The 16,092-nt window shown below is 41.7% G+C and overlaps 1 protein-coding gene across 7 annotated transcripts in view; it reads right to left on the reverse strand.

Annotated features, from left to right (window-relative positions):
• Positions 1-16,092, reverse strand: part of LOC127595415 (IQ motif and SEC7 domain-containing protein 1-like) — an 83,969-nt gene that overhangs the window by 29,420 nt on the left and 38,457 nt on the right. The window contains exon 1 of one of the 7 annotated variants that reach the window (XM_052056880.1): positions 9,001-9,907. The exons of the other annotated variants lie outside the window; for them this stretch is intronic. Coding sequence (XP_051912840.1) covers positions 9,001-9,077 — 77 coding nt within the window. The 5' untranslated portion in view covers positions 9,078-9,907. Of the gene's footprint in view, positions 1-9,000; positions 9,908-16,092 lie in introns of those variants that run through there. 7 annotated transcript variants of the gene reach the window in all.

Here is a 16,092-nt window from a genome sequence, read left to right on the forward strand (position 1 = left end):
TGGAGCCAAAGAAGGAGGTGTGGAATTAGCCGTGCGGAGGACAAACAGCAGGAGTCAGGATGCGGAGGAAAAGATATGGATGCAGGCGAGGATACAGTGAACCGAATGTAAGCCTTCTTTTTGAAACATAATGAAAAAACGGATGTGTGAATCTCATATATTTTGGAGGTGAGAGTGTGTTGAGACAAAGTGATGACATATCACCTGTTTCAACTGCTAGGTTGACAAGTACGGCTCAGCACATTGGACACCTTCAGTCATCCTCCACCAACATGTGATATAATAGATGACATGTCGACATATGATACAAAAAAGAAGGCCATCCTACGCTAAACAGAATATTCAGGACGCAAGATGTCCAAATATGATTCAACAAAAAATCTCATCCTTCACCAATCAGAAAATCCACCGACATGTGGAGACATACAATACATGAAGCAACACCTGACACAACATTGAGAGCATGATGCAACATACTGGATTGTCTTCCATCAAACAGAGAGTAGTCTGACACCGCAATGATTGTACTAACATGACTACATGATGATACAGAAGTGACAAAACGGAGGTTGTGGGTTCGATCCCGGCTCCGGCCTCCCTCCCCAGTTTGCATGTTATCCCCGGGCCTGCCTGATTTCTCTCCGAGAACTCCGGTTTCCTCCCATATTCCAAAAACATGCATGGCAGGCTGTTTAACACTCTAAATTGTCCCTAGGTGTGAGTGTGAGCATGGATGGTTGTTCGTCTCTGTGTGCCGTGCAATTGGGTGGCAACCGGTTCAGGGTGTCCCCCACCTACTCCCCGAAGACAGCTGGGATAGGCTCCAGCACCCCCCACGTCCCCTGTCCTCACAGGGGTTGTGGGGGGTCTTGGATGGATGATGGATGGATGGATGGATGAATGATACGAATGTGTGTAAATAGGCATGATGATATCAACAAGACAAACGAGGCATGATGATAACAACATGACTAAACGAACATGGTATGCTGTGGACTGTAAATTTTCCCAGTGTGGGACAAATAAAGGATACCTTATCTCATTACAAACATGACTAAATAGATCATACACCAACATTGCTTAACAATCCGGATGATACCAACATGACTAAATAGGCATGTTAGGTCAACAAAGAGCATGGCTGTGCCAACCTGACAAACGAGGCATGACTGTAATAACATGGCTAAATGGACATGTCGGCACCACCTTCAGTAAATAGACATTCTGGTTTGAACTTGACAAAACGGGCAAGATGGTACCAATGTGACAAAAAAAGGTATGACCGCCATAATGTGATTCAACGTCCATGATTGTACAAACATCACTGAATGGCAATGATAATACCAATGTTTAAGAGGTATGATGATACCAACATGACGGAATAAGCACGATATGATATGAACGTGACTAAGTGGACATGTTGGCTCGAGCTTGAATAAATGGATGTGTTGGTATACCATAGCGCCATAATGGGCATGATTGTACCAGCATGGTTTATGTAATAGACGTGATGGTGCCAATGAGACGAAATGGACATTGTGATATCAAGTTGACTAAATTGACGCAATGGTACCACCCTGACTAAATAGGCATGATGGTGCTAATGGGACCAAATTGACATGGCACTAACTTGGATAAATAGACATGCTGGTTTGAACTTGACTAAATGGGCATGGTCAAGTGAAGTCAAGTACAAGTGCAAGTTTATTGCCAAATGTAATTTCTTCCCTCTCAACCAGACAACAAGAGGAGCCGCTGCGGGTGTCCGCACCACCATCAAGAGAACAGTTAACATAAAATGACAAAATAATACAACATAACACAATAGAAGACAAGGTGATACCAATGTGACGAAAGAGGCATGTCTGTAACAATGTGATTCAAAGTCCATTATTGTACCAACATTACTAAATTGATATGACAATACCAGCAATATCAACATGACTAAATAAGCATGATGGTACGAACGTAACTATATGGACAGTGTGACCGTTGTGAACGACAACAGATTGTGTAGTTTGACAAGGCCTTGAATAGACATGAGTGGATCAATGTTACGAAATGGTCATTGCAATACCAACTTGACAAAATTGGCACAATAGTACCACAATAATTATATAGGCATGGTATTGGTACTGCCCAACACATTCCAAATCTTAAATCATACTCCATCAATCCAGATGTCCATAGAAAATATATTCTGAACAGCTTCAGAATATATCTTACATACAGTAGGTCTGCACATAATGCAATGACACAAGACAACACAATACTGCTGTCTGTAATGATGAACGACAGTACTGTACTTTGAATGTACTTTATGCTTTGCTGCCATCATGCTCAGCCAACACACTCATACTCACTCTCACACAAACACAACTTCAGAGCAACTTGTCCTTTGTGGGGGTGTTTTAAAGCCCACAAAACACTACAGAACGCAAAACATGCTTGCGCGCACACACACATGCACACGCACACACACACACACACACACGCACGCACATGCACACGCACACACACGGTTCTCCCCACGCTACAGTAAAACTGCTCTGACGTAACAATCCTCCATCATCCACCCACAATCCTCTGTGCACACGCGCGCACTCACACACACACACACACACACACACACACACACACACGCACACACACACACACACACACGCACACGGACACACACACACGGACACACACACACACACACATGCACCCAGAAATCTGTACGTGTGCATTCTCAGATCGTGTATAGCGAAGCATCATTAGCATTTTGCCGCATCATTCCAGGCATCATGGACAGAAAGTTAACTGAACGGACAATGACAAATAGTACCAACATGATTAAAAGAAAAGCATCTATTGTGGCAATGTGACCAAATACTGTATGATGGTCCCTGTATGATGTACCTGACTAAAAGGGCATAATCACACTTTGCTTGTTTTAATCCCCATTGGCACAATATATTTGAGCAAGACTGTTTCTGTTTTTGTAATACTTTTTAACGTTTCAAGGAAAGCACTTTGAAGTGTCTTGTACAGTACATGAAATATGTTATACAAATAAACTTACCTTGCCTTGCCTAGGGAGACTAAATAGGTATTCAGTAATACCAATTTAACGAAAGAGATACGATGTTGCTAATGTGCCTTAATGGGCATGATGGATGTTCTGTCAGCAGGTGCAGTGAAGCTGAAATGTTAAAACAATTACAAGGTGAAATAAAAGGTGACAAAATAAGGCGCAGAAATGAGGACATGATTGAAAGCAGTGCTAAGTGGGGATGCTGAGCGACTCCTCAAGGTCTCGTGCTCGGTTGAGACGTTGCGGCGGAGGATTTAAGTGTCACGTCGACGCACATCAGCTAAATATTCAAGTATAGCTGTCAGTCAAACCGAGCTAAAGCTAATCAGTCATCATGAAGGACATGTCAGGCATATTTACTGGCCATCTATGTTTTTTTTAAAAACTTTTTTATAAGATGGGAGAATTGCTTTGTCAAAGTACTGGCCTGTTCGTAGTATCCCTGGAAGTTTGTGCCTGTCTAAAAAGGCATATTTGATGAACTTGACTGATCCAATGTATGCTTTCAATTCAAAAAATGTAACATCCATTTTTTTTGTGATTATCCAAAACAATTCTAGAGGCACTTTGCAAACATGAGTGATCATTATAGCAGGCCATATCATAGTTTTGATATCTCACAGAGGGCCGTTATCACTGTGAAACCATACAAATGTATGATAATCTTATATTATAACATGCACACAAGAAATGGTCACCAAGTTTCAGAATCCAGAACAAAAGTACATCTGTTCAACTACTATTCACTTTATTTTTAAATTGAAGGCAATTTGCGATGTTGGTACAGTGATAATTTTACAGTTTGAGCGCTGCGAGTCCCAGGGACTCGCTGATCAGAAAAGTATGAGTCTCATTATGCATTTAGATCAGTGGTCCCCAACCGCCGGGCCGCGGACCGGTACCGGTCCTCGGGGCATTTGGTACCGGGCCGCACAATAAGAACTTACATTAATTCCGTCGTATTTATTTTGGAATACGGAAAATATTTTATTTTGAAAAATTACCGGATTCTCCGTTACATCCGGCTATGTCACTTGACACATGTCAAACAACGCTTCTCCGTCACGTGACTGATTACGCTAAAAACAAAACACCAGAGCTTGCTAAATGAGTAAAATAAACTGCTGGAGATCGTAAATGACGGCGGCCTCATAAGTACGTTCGAGACAATAACTCTGCCGGTGTTCTGGATTCAAGTTATGGCTGAACACTTTGAGATCGCCACAATAGCACTGTTGCCATTTCTGACATGCTACCTGTGTGAGGCGAGGGTTTTATGTAGCAACGGCGACTAAAACAAAATGACAAAGTAGACTCGACATGAAGCACACACTTCAGGTGTCATTGTCTCCTATTACCCCGAGATGGGACCGCCCGCTTGCAGAAAATCAAGCTCGGCGCTCGCACTGATTCAGAATTGTGGTGAGTTGAGATTTTTATGCACTTTGAATTTGTGTTGTCTCGTATTTTTAAGGCATTAACGTAGCGATCAGAGTGTTGCGGCCAAATTGGACGCTCCGGGTGTTTATCTCGAAAACCCCCCAGTGTTCATGCAGCTCTTAGCATATTATTTTGTAGTATTTATCCATCCCACCTTAGATGCCGGTCCGTGAAAATATTGTCTGACATAAACCGGTCCGTGGGGCAAAAAAGGTTGGGGACCCCTGATTTAGAGAGTCCCAAATTTCGAATTCTCAAATGGTCTACTTATTCAATTGCATATGATAATAACACAAACAACAACAATATACATTGATAATAGGTTTATTTCCCATAAACAAATGCTGCAATAAATTTCAATAATTCAGGCATACAAGATTATTATCGCAAAAAACTATCCAACGTTAGCTGCTTCCTCTCTGATATCTTTGCAATAAACTTTCACAATGCTTGCTCGCAACACTTGTTTTAACATTACACAGCTTGGCAATCGTCTGCTTTCCACGAGGTGAAGGTCGATCTCGCCAATCTTGTCTCGCGACAACGGAAAACTCGTCACGTGAGATTACTTAACGCAAGATCAAAACAACAATGGCGGCGATTGTCAAACTGCGATTGTTGCTGCGTTGGTTTTTTTGACTGAGACATTTCCTAACGTCCCAAAAATACATATTATTTGGAACTGTGCGTCTGGCGGGAAAATTATGCGTCTAGGACGTGGGACGCAGAGGTTACGAGATGGCTGTTGGTATTTTAGTAAGAAAAATAAAATCGAGGCACATGATTTTCCTTTTATCCACATAAAAAAGATGGCAGGCCAGATCTGGCCTTCGGGCCTTGAGTGTGATCTTGATTTTTCTCCAAAAATTAAATTAAACATTTTCAAGAAATCTAACACACATTTTAAGTGTCTTTAAAAAATGGCTTCCATTTTAAGTATCAAAGACAGTTTGGAGTCTATAACAGCATACTAAGGTACTTATCATTCATATATTGCAGATTGATTAATCATGCCTTTTTATTTTATCAATGTCACTCTAGTGGTGTGAGTGTGTCCCAGAAAGTGGCATCGATGGTTTGATGGTTCAACCTTGAAAACGTATTTTGAAAATCCAAGTTGACTTCGTTTTTAAACACATCAAAAACAATTGAGCACCGTTGATGTGAAATGTCATCTGTATTTCCAATCGACTAATCATGGCTGTTTGTAGTATCCACCCTGACTCAAGTCCATCCCCTGAAAGTGCCAGCTGGGCCCAGGGTTGGTGCTCCACATGGTGGTTGCCGAGCAACAGGCTCATTGCTGACTCAATCGCTTCCCAAACAGGCAGTGTGACTCAGCGCGTCTTCATGAACGCCCACCATCGCCGTCCTCCACCTTTCTCTAATTTCCTCCCCCATGCACTTTATCAAAACAGATCCACAGGGAGAGGGTCGCATGTTAACTCTTCTCACTGATGTGATAGTACTCTTGGACCAGCTCTAAACGCTGCTTGTATCTATGACGCACAAGCCTCATTCCATCAACTCACTGGGCTCAACACGGTTCACAGCTAGCTAATGTTAGCCAACGTTACCTGCTCCTAACCTAAACAACCGCAAATCCAAAAATCAAAACCCAAACCACCTCAAAGCTAAGGCTGCTTCCGGAACGCTACCAAAAATGATAAGGAAGTACATCTCCAGTCATGTAGAACTTCAAACTTTCATTCAGCAAGCATCATTTAATGAACTCTTGCTTGTTTTTCTTTGACTGTTTTGCTCGGCAGTAATATTCCGGTGTCACCATGTGCGTCCTGGTCACATGTTATAAAAGTAACTCTTTTAATTGTGTCAACCTTTGACTGGTAATGGTCATTTGTACAGAGGGCTAATTTAAAGACACGGAAGTAACAGCAATAGCAATCTGCCCAAAATACTGTATCTCAGATGCCGGCTTTAAATTGCATATTGTAATCCGAACTAATTGTGTATGTTGTATCTACAGTCGATGATAGAAATTTGGCCTGTACCAATCAATCTCAATAATGCTTATTGATGACAATATCTGCCTCGGTGAGACAGTGGCTTTCATCACAGCATTCTTCATGGGTTTATTCTAAGAAACTCCCATCTGGCTCGACAAACATGAACAGTCAACCACCCCCACTGCTCTAAAACTACTGTGTAAATGCTAGGCATTAAGCTAACTGGCGCTCCAGCTCAGAGCTGTAACTGGTTCTCTAGAGTGTTTAAACGCTGTCCTTAACAGCAACCATGCATCGAACACTTGCTTCCAACGTCATACACAAACATCAAAGGCGATTTTTAAAAACAATTCAATGAGACAAACGTTTCACCCTCAGCCTTTGATGAACCTACTGTGTTTTAAAATCCACAAAAACGTTTGTCTTTCATGAACCTAATGGTCATTTTCTAAACTCAAATACAATACCAACAAAATAAACTAACCTAATGTTTGTGTTCTTATAGACGTCTTTGATAATTTTTTCATCTTAGACAAACCTAAGGTGTGTTTTCATAAAACGCATAAAACAGGTGCATCTATTATCACAGAGTAATGTTGAGTAGCCATACTCATGCCTCAATATGTGTGACATGTATGAGTGGCATATTCCAGACATGGAATTCTGTGTGCATGTATTGGAAGATTTAGCCGGCTTTAAATGTATTCAACTGTTAGGCAGCCAGTAAAAAGAAAAAAGAAAAAAAGAAAAAGCCCAGCTAAACAATGTATCAATGATTTGCCTTGGTCACTTTACTGCCTGCCTCTCACGGGGTCACAGCAGCATACGAAGGACATTTGGTCACTTGCATGCCGGCTGGATTGGAGACGACAGGTTAGCTTAGGCTAGCTGGCTGGTATGAAAATACAGATGAATTTACTGGATCAAAGTAAGAGCATAATCCTGGATTCTACTGATGAGAGATCGGTAGAATCCAGGAAGTAATTGAAGTAAGTTATTTGAAACAAAAAAGGTTAATGCGGCTGCATCAATGCACCGGTGTGCATAGATGCATCTACAAGTAACACCGGTTAACAACTTTTAACTTCTCTTTTTTATTTTTGCGGTGATTACGAATTTGCCCTCATTTTATTCAAACACTGATCGGATTAGCAGATCTCTTGTAATAATTTGCCAATCGAGCAATGACGTAATTGAACGAATCAGCCAAATGAGACATTATCGCAAACACAATCTTGTTCATTCCTGGTACATTCTGTGCTGCCATTGTGAATAATCCAAGGTTTCTAAACATTTACAGTCAGATTTCTTGTTGATTTTTTTCCCCCAGCACTTTTAAAAACTGTAGGTGTCTTTGGGGAATTATGAATCAGAAGTGTTGGAGGACATATAAAACTGGCTGGATAGGGGCTCTTGAAGACCAGACTTGGTCACCCCTGGTGTAGATGAACCATGACATAAGTGCACTCCATTGACCATTTTGATCAAATTAATTTGGATTTTTCATTGGACAATAAATCACCGATTCAAGTTCATTCTGTATTCACTTTCAACATTTTAACACAAACAGCGAATGCAGATTTTGGATGTGAGTCCAAACTCTCTGATTTACCAACCTAAATGCTTTTTCATAAACATCAACACATCTTTGTCTGAATGTACAGTATATTTTCAGGGAACTTCAACAAACCTGACCGAGGTGTTTTCATGAATTTCATTATTAATTTTTGGTGATCATCCTGTACATGTTTTCAAAAATATTAAAGACAATTTAAAAACTTCAACATACATATGGTTTTATATTGAACATTTTAGTCTGTTATGAACCAAATGTTCATATTTTTGTAAACATGAAAAATAAGCTTCGTCTAGTTTTCCAAGGAAATCGACTTTTGTGCTTGAATTAAAATTAGTATATTCTAGGTCTTGTACCGTATCCGTTTTAGTAAACGCATAAAAACCAAGATCACATATTTTTTTTAATTAACACTGTAGGCAATTTTCGTCCAATGTATGTGTTTTAGTAAACATTTAATATGCGTAACATGTATGCATAATAGTTCTATTGCATGTTGAAACTCCAAGAGAAGTCTGACCTATGAGTTCACAGGCTAGCGAGAAGGCAGCGAGACATTCAAAGATGGATGGCGAGAGAAAGAGAGAGAGAGAGAGAGAGAGAGAGAGAGAGAGAGAGAGAGAGAGAGAGAGAGAGAGAGAGAGAGAGAGAGAGACAGAGAGAGAGAGAGAGAGAGAGAGAGAGAGGTAACTCGCACACACTCAACATGCCCTGTGCGCGCGCGTTAAACGTCAGGTCCATAAGCGGTCAAGAGACACGCACGCACGCCCGCGCATAACAGTGCGTCATCGCGGAGCCGAAAACATGCAGTCAGCCCTCGGTCGCGCGCGCTTCACGCACGCACGCGATGATTGTCGTGACAGCATGAACCCCCCCCCCCCCCCCCGACCCCTTCCCCACCTAATGCGCGATTACGGCGGTGTTAGTGAATGTCTTACCAGTATAGGAGCTTGTTGTGCGGAATGGCGGCCGTTTTGTCGGACGCGCAGTTGATGCACCACATTGTTGTGTGCATGTGCGTGTCTCATCCACGCCAATGCAACGCCGAGCGGGAGCGCGCCAAACCACGAGAGGAGGGAGGGGCGGAAGGAGGCAGAGAGGGCGGTGATGCGCGCATTTCTCTCCTCGACATTCTCCTCCTCATCATCATCTTATTTTTCTTCATGAAAGACGGGTTTTTTTCTCTTCTGTATGTAGTGATCCCCCATCTATTCTTGGTTTGGTTCGATTCACGAATTTGCCTACATTGGGTTCCTTGAGGTATAAAAACTTTACTTTTAGCAATCCTTGCCTCAAATGGGGAACATAATCTTGGTGGGTGTGCACCGAGAGACGTATAACACAGCCAACTTTCTTAACTGGCTGCATTGAATGTTTGTGAAATGGGTGTCCGTAGGTACTTTGTTATGTTTTCTGACAGTACACTAGGTGGCAGTGTTGCTATCAACATTGGGCCATTAAGGCCTGTTAAGAAAAAACAGTGTTTGACAACAACTCTTGCCTTGATATTTTGCCTCCCAATGCCACATACTTCAACCGGTTAGGGAAGATTAAAAGGATGGATGAAAACCCACTTCCATCCTTGGTTTGTCCATCCTTTTTAAAAAACTGCATCCTAAAAATGGATGTCCATCCCAAGGACAGAATGCCCATTCTGCAACTTAGAGTGTTCAATTCACCTGACATGCATGTTTTGGGAATGTGGGAGGAAACTGGAGTACCCGGCGAAAACCCACGCAGGCACAGGGAAGACATGCAAACTCCACACAGAAAGGTCGGAGCCTGGAATCAAACCTATAACCTCTGCACCGTGAGTCCAGTCGACCCTATGCCGCCTACATCTATCTATCAATTTATCACTCTATCTATAGGGGTGTTCACACGGCACACATTTGCTCCGGCGCTGCACCGATGTAGTTTGTTGTGATATATTTTGCACCACAGCAAATTGTGTGGAGCGTTTACATGTACAAAGCCGCCGAACGTGTCAGCACCGGCACAGCGTCGGTGCAGCCCCACTTGCGTTCACAGGGCAGTTTCTGCAGCGCAGCAAAACGACAGAAAACAAATGACCTGTCGTGTTGGTTCTTTTTAAAATGTATACACAACTCATGCAACTACTGGACAGGCACGTCCTTCTCCTTCTCGATCTCCATGCCTTCTGCTCGAGAGTGACCGCCCCCGAAAACGTAAATCAACGATGACTTCAATGACACTCAGAAAAGCAAACATGTAATGCGCCAAACAGAAAATCAAGAGAGGAAATCACAAAATAAATTATATTGGGGGGCAGGGGGTTGTGAACACACAACAAAGGAACAAACTAAACAAACAACTCCGAGACAGTCCAGTCTCCTACAAAAGGAAAGATGTTACCAGCCAAGTCTTGTGTCGTTATTAAACAAACACATGACGGAAGTCCGACAGAGCACGAAAGCAACGCATTCTCGCCATGCGTACTCTTCACAAGCATTTGCTGCGCCGGGGCTGTCCCCGTAGAGCGTTCACACGTACAAAGTTACACCGGTGTAGCCCATGAGAACAGCTTAAACCGGAGCAATTTTAACCTTGCTCAAGGAGGTGGATTAAAAATTTGCTCCGGAGTAAATGCTCATTTGCGGGGCAGCACCGATGTAAAATGGTACGCGTGAACGCTACAGCGGTAGCCTCGCTACGCATGAGAAGAGTTGATTACAGACTAGTAGAATGCATTGCTTTCGTGCTTCCGTCATCTTTCCTTTTGTAGGAGACTGGACTGCCTCTGAGTTGTTTGTGTAGTTTTTTCCTCTGTTGTGTGTTGACCCCCCCCCTGTAGAATTTATTTTGTGATTTCCTCTCTTGATTTTCTGTTTGGCGCATAATTTTGCTTTTCTGAGTATCATTAAAGTCATCGTTGAGTTACGTTTTCGGGGGCGGTCATTGAACGCCTCTCGAGCAGAAGGCACAGAGACCAAGAAGGAGAAGGACGTGCCTGTAGTTGCTTGAGTTAAACAAATTAATAAAGTGTATGTTTTCAAAAGAACCACCATGACAGCTCTTTGTTTTATTTCAGTATTAATACGAGCGTATTGCATGGCCGCAAAAAACTGTGAACGCAAGTGGGGCTACACCGGGGTAAACACGCTTAAACAACAACAACAATATTCGTCGGTGCCGCACCAATGCAAAAAGTTGGCACCCCTTCTGTTTCCTCAAGAGCCATATCCTGCCTGTTTTAGCTCCCTCCTTACTCCAGTGCCCCTGATTCAAACAATGAAGTCATTAGCAAGCTCTGTTGAAGCCTGAAATGATCATGATGAATTGAATCAAATGTGTTGGGAGTAGTGAGAATTATCAAACATAAACAACGCCCCCCCAAATAAACAAAACAAACATAAAATTTGTTGACCATTTTGACTCAGAAGGAAGAAAAATAGCAAAGAAATCTGCCCAATAGATGAAGCTAAACCGAGCAGCAATGTTCTTTATCCGCAGCATAATATATATATATATAGACTAGATATATAAATAATAGCAGGCTGATTGATGACTCTAAAATGTCCCTAGGTGTGAGTGAGGGTGTGCATGGTTGTTCGTCTCTGTGTTGCGCGGGGCGGCCCGGTAGTCCAGTGGTTAGCACGTCGGCTTCACAGTGCAGAGGTACCGGGTTCGATTCCAGCTCCGGCCTCCCTGTGTGGAGTTTGCATGTTCTCCCCGGGCCTGCGTGGGTTTTCTCCGGGTGCTCCGTTTTCCTCCCACATTCCAAAAACATGCGCGGCAGTCTGATTGAACACTCTAAATTGTCCCTAGGTGTGAGTGTGAGCGTGGATGGTTGTTCGTCTCTGTGTGCTGGCAACCGATTCAGGGTGTCCCCTGCCTACTGCCCGGAGACAGCTGGGATAGGCTCCAGCACCCCCAGCGACCCAAGTGAGGATCAAGCGGTTCGGAAGATGAATGAATGAATATAAATAATACTGTAGTTACTGAGTCTCAGTCTTTATAAAAATCGACTCTGCTTGTGTCTGCACAACAGTATTATACTGACCCGCGGTGGCCAACATAAACACCTCACCTACTGTCCCCAGCACACTACCTGATTGCTGGGAAAGGCTATACCTCATGCCCATGAGCCTCGTGAGGACAAGATAGTGGATGGATATATCATTTTTTTCTTCCCACAACCTTGCCTTCCTTTGAAAATCAGATCAGAATTTTTTTAAATCCCAAATATGACCTTCGATTTTGTCACCTGCCTGAAGAATTGTCACACCCCCTCAACAAGAGGAAAACACACACACACACACACACACACACACACACACACACACACACACACACACACACAACTTGACAGCAGGAATCCCTGTATTGCCATGACAACCCTCCATTTGACTCCTGCAACCAAGTCTCCCTTCTGTCCCTCCCCAGCACATTGCATGGCAACTGTCGCCAAGCAACATCTATCCCGCCCTCTCTGCCTCTCTCCTTCTCTGTAACCTCGTCTCTCTCTCTCCGTCTGTGCCTCTCTCTCTCTCTCTCTCTCTCTCTCTCTGTCACTGTCTTTCCATTGAATAGTTCAAGTGGATTTTTGGGATTGTGAGTGATAGGTGGAGAGAAGAGAAGAGAGAGGAGAGCAGAGGAGAGGAGAGAGGGAGGTTGACAGTAAAGTGGGGAAAGTGGGAGAGAGACATGTGACAAAAAAGAAATATCACATGGTGGAGGAGGGTAGAGAGGAGGGATGGAGGAAGTGAAAAGGAAAGTAAATGATTAGGGAGGAAAGGAAGGCAAAGAGAGAGAGCGGAAAAAACCCCAAAGCTCTTGAACGCAACTGGAGTCAGCATCTTGAGGCACTCAAGTGACCCTGAACGAGAGTGACAGCATGAGGGGGGAATGATGGGTGGGTTTCTGTGTCTTGGTTGTGTGTGTTTGAATGAATGGGTGTGTGGTTCTGTGTGTGTTCGAGTTTGTGTATCTCTGTATGAGTGTGCGTTCAGGTGGGTTTGATTTTTGTGTGTTTGTAGGTCTGTGCATCTGTGTTCATGAGTGTTTGTGGCGGTGTATCGAGATGATTGTGTGTGTGTGTTTTTGTGCATGTGTCAATGCGTGTGTCATTGTTTGAAAGAAATCAGTCTTCATTCAACACAGTTATTATGTTCAAGGGAGTAGGAAGAAGTAAAAAACTGATCTAGTCCTACCCCGTTATGTGTTTATATATACTAAATCATTTTGATATCAATCAGAAAAGAAAAAAGTAAGAAGAAGTCTCCATTAAGGCTCATACCCTTAACCGTGATATTTTTACAACTTTTGGTTTGTATCGGGATTATATACATCCACACCCTGGCACTGTTGTGTCAATTTTCTCTTGTATTCATAATGGATATTTCAATACCTTTCTCTATTTATCAACTTAGTTCTGATTTATCATTATATTTAATGTTTAGAATTTATCATTTTAACTCTGATTGATGTAGGTTGTTTGGACTATTTTTTTGAATTTGATTTTGAACTCAGCAAGCGATTTACTCATTTTCAGGTCCGTTTCGAGATTATTCCACAGATTAACACCTTTGCTAGATACACTTCTTTGCTTGTAGTTTGTTCTTGTTTTGAGTTTTTTGAATAGGTTGGTACCTCTTAATTCATAGTTGCTTTCTCGAATTTCGAAAAAGTTCTGAATGTTTTGGCAGAGCGGGTTATTGTGTGCTTTTTTTTGTAGTTTGAGAATAGGGAGTGTGTTTGTTTTGCAGGCATTTCCCCGTATTTCCACACAGTAGATCATATATGGTAATAATAATGAAGTGTATAATGTGTGTGCTTGTGTTTTTGTATGGCTGTACGTATGTTTGTGCCAGTGCATGTGTGTATATCTTTGTGCAGGTGTCATCTGTGTGTGAGAGTTAGCCAGGGATGCCTCTTAAAACTTGGGCTATCAGTTCATCATAGGTTTAACCTTCATAAGTTGTGTGGAGTCTGATCTTTGATTGACAGACATTTCTGATCTGCCTCCTTCATTTATAGAACTCTGATTTGATGTCATCGTCCCTCACGGACATATCTACTGACTGCATGCTAAATTTGTTAATTTTGTGTTTTACACCACAAATCATTACAGAGTGATCTGAACAAAAGTTGAATCCAAGCATTCTAGGTACCTGTGCTCCCTGAGCGCAACACAAAGGACACTGGTCTGAAGTGGCAGTCAATTATGACGCCGTGCCACAAACAAGTTTTAGAATTTAAAGATATATTCCCATGATTATTGTGATTATCTGTCTGCATGTGTTGCTCCGCTGTTTGTGTTCAAATATCCCTTGCTGAAGAGTTATAATGCTGCATCATTGCTATTACTTAGCACCTTCTATGGCGTTTCTCAGTATTAAGTTCAGTGGAGTTTCCTACGGAGAAACTATGTGATTGTTTTAAATGCAAAACAAGTATTTCTCTTTGTCTTATGTTTGGATTGACGTGAAACTTGAAACCTGTCTTTTTTTGAGCAGCTGTTTAGTAATTATTATTATTTTAAAATTAATTAATTACTGATTGGATTTTTCCATATATTGACGCTTCTTTACAATCAGTGCCTTACAAATAAAAAAAAATAAATCCACGTGTCTTTGTAGTTTTCACTGACTCAGGATGTTAATGAACAGAATATGATGTAGACATCTATCTTGAATATCTATAAATCAAAGTAAAAATACAAAGTGCTGAACAGCGAGCCAGCGAAGCAGAGGCTAGCTCAGCTAAGATGTGCACAGTCAGCATTTTAGACCACAGATCAATCAATTCTATGCATTTTGTGTTTGTACACACACCGTATCCTTTTCTTTATACAAACAAACTACTTACTCTGCGCACATGAATTATTATTGGATATACTCTTATCTTATCTTATCATAAAGTATTTATAAAGATGGGGTTTTAATTTCATGCATCCCACATGAGACGGCCTAAGCAAAAAAGGGTCTGTCTTTGTCGAATCATCAATTGGGCAAATTTCCCATAAGGAGTTTGACAAAAGTACAAGCACTGGAATTCATCCAAAATGGCTGCTTTAAACAAAAATGGCCAACATTGTGTTCCATTTCGGTGACGGGGCTTTGAAACTTTTTCACTCGTCCTGTCATGATAATGTGTTCGGCCATTTTTTTCTTGATCGGTAAAACTGGTGTCGAGTGCAAATTTTATGTTCAACTTCCTATGGGTCATGACCACCAAAATACATCTCCAATTTCATATCACTGACATACAGTAGTTAGCTAGTAAAGCAGCAGTAGCCTATGAGCAAAAGTGAATAGTATTCGCTGTATTACTGATACTGTGTGTAGAGCTTGGAAGTGGAAGTTAGTCACAAGAAGCTGTTGTTAAGCAATAAGAAACAAATCTGTGATAATACTATTGATGTTCATGCTAACATGTTAAAAATAGAAAATACATCTCTGCCACGTGCTCCATGAATTATTGAGTGCAGTGCACTTGAGTGTCTTTACGCGTCACTTCACATCGGCAGCCTTATTTTATTCTTCCACACAGTGACACAAAGCTAAATGCAGCTGTAGCCCAACTAAATATTGTTTCGCGGAAAGTTAGGAATTGAGATCTGCTAGCAGTGGAAGAAAAGGAGATTATTCTTCAGCAAAAATAGCAAACAAAAACGTATAATGCTAATAAAAAGTGAACCCCGCTAACATTAAATCTCATGATAGTGTCAACAGCAGCAAAGATAGCATTTGGCATCTGTTAGCAATAGTAATAAAGTTAACAAAAAGCATTTGTGAGTAGGAGCAGCAAAGCTAAATGTCCATCATCAGCAGCAGCAAAGTTAGCATTTCAAAGCTGTTAGCATTAGCAAAAATGTTAGCATTCAGCAGAAGCAACAATTACAAACAAAGTAATAGAACCCAAATAATGCTAACGCTATACACCATAAATGTATCAACATATGTTTGCAGCAGCTACAGCAATGCTACCATTTGACATCTGTTATCAACAGTCGAAAAGTTACTAGTTGACTATTAAAGGGAAACTACAGGAGACCCAAACTAAGG

The sequence above is a fragment of the Hippocampus zosterae genome, chromosome 2, assembly GCF_025434085.1.
Source record: "Hippocampus zosterae strain Florida chromosome 2, ASM2543408v3, whole genome shotgun sequence".
Taxonomy (NCBI): Eukaryota; Metazoa; Chordata; class Actinopteri; order Syngnathiformes; family Syngnathidae; genus Hippocampus; species Hippocampus zosterae.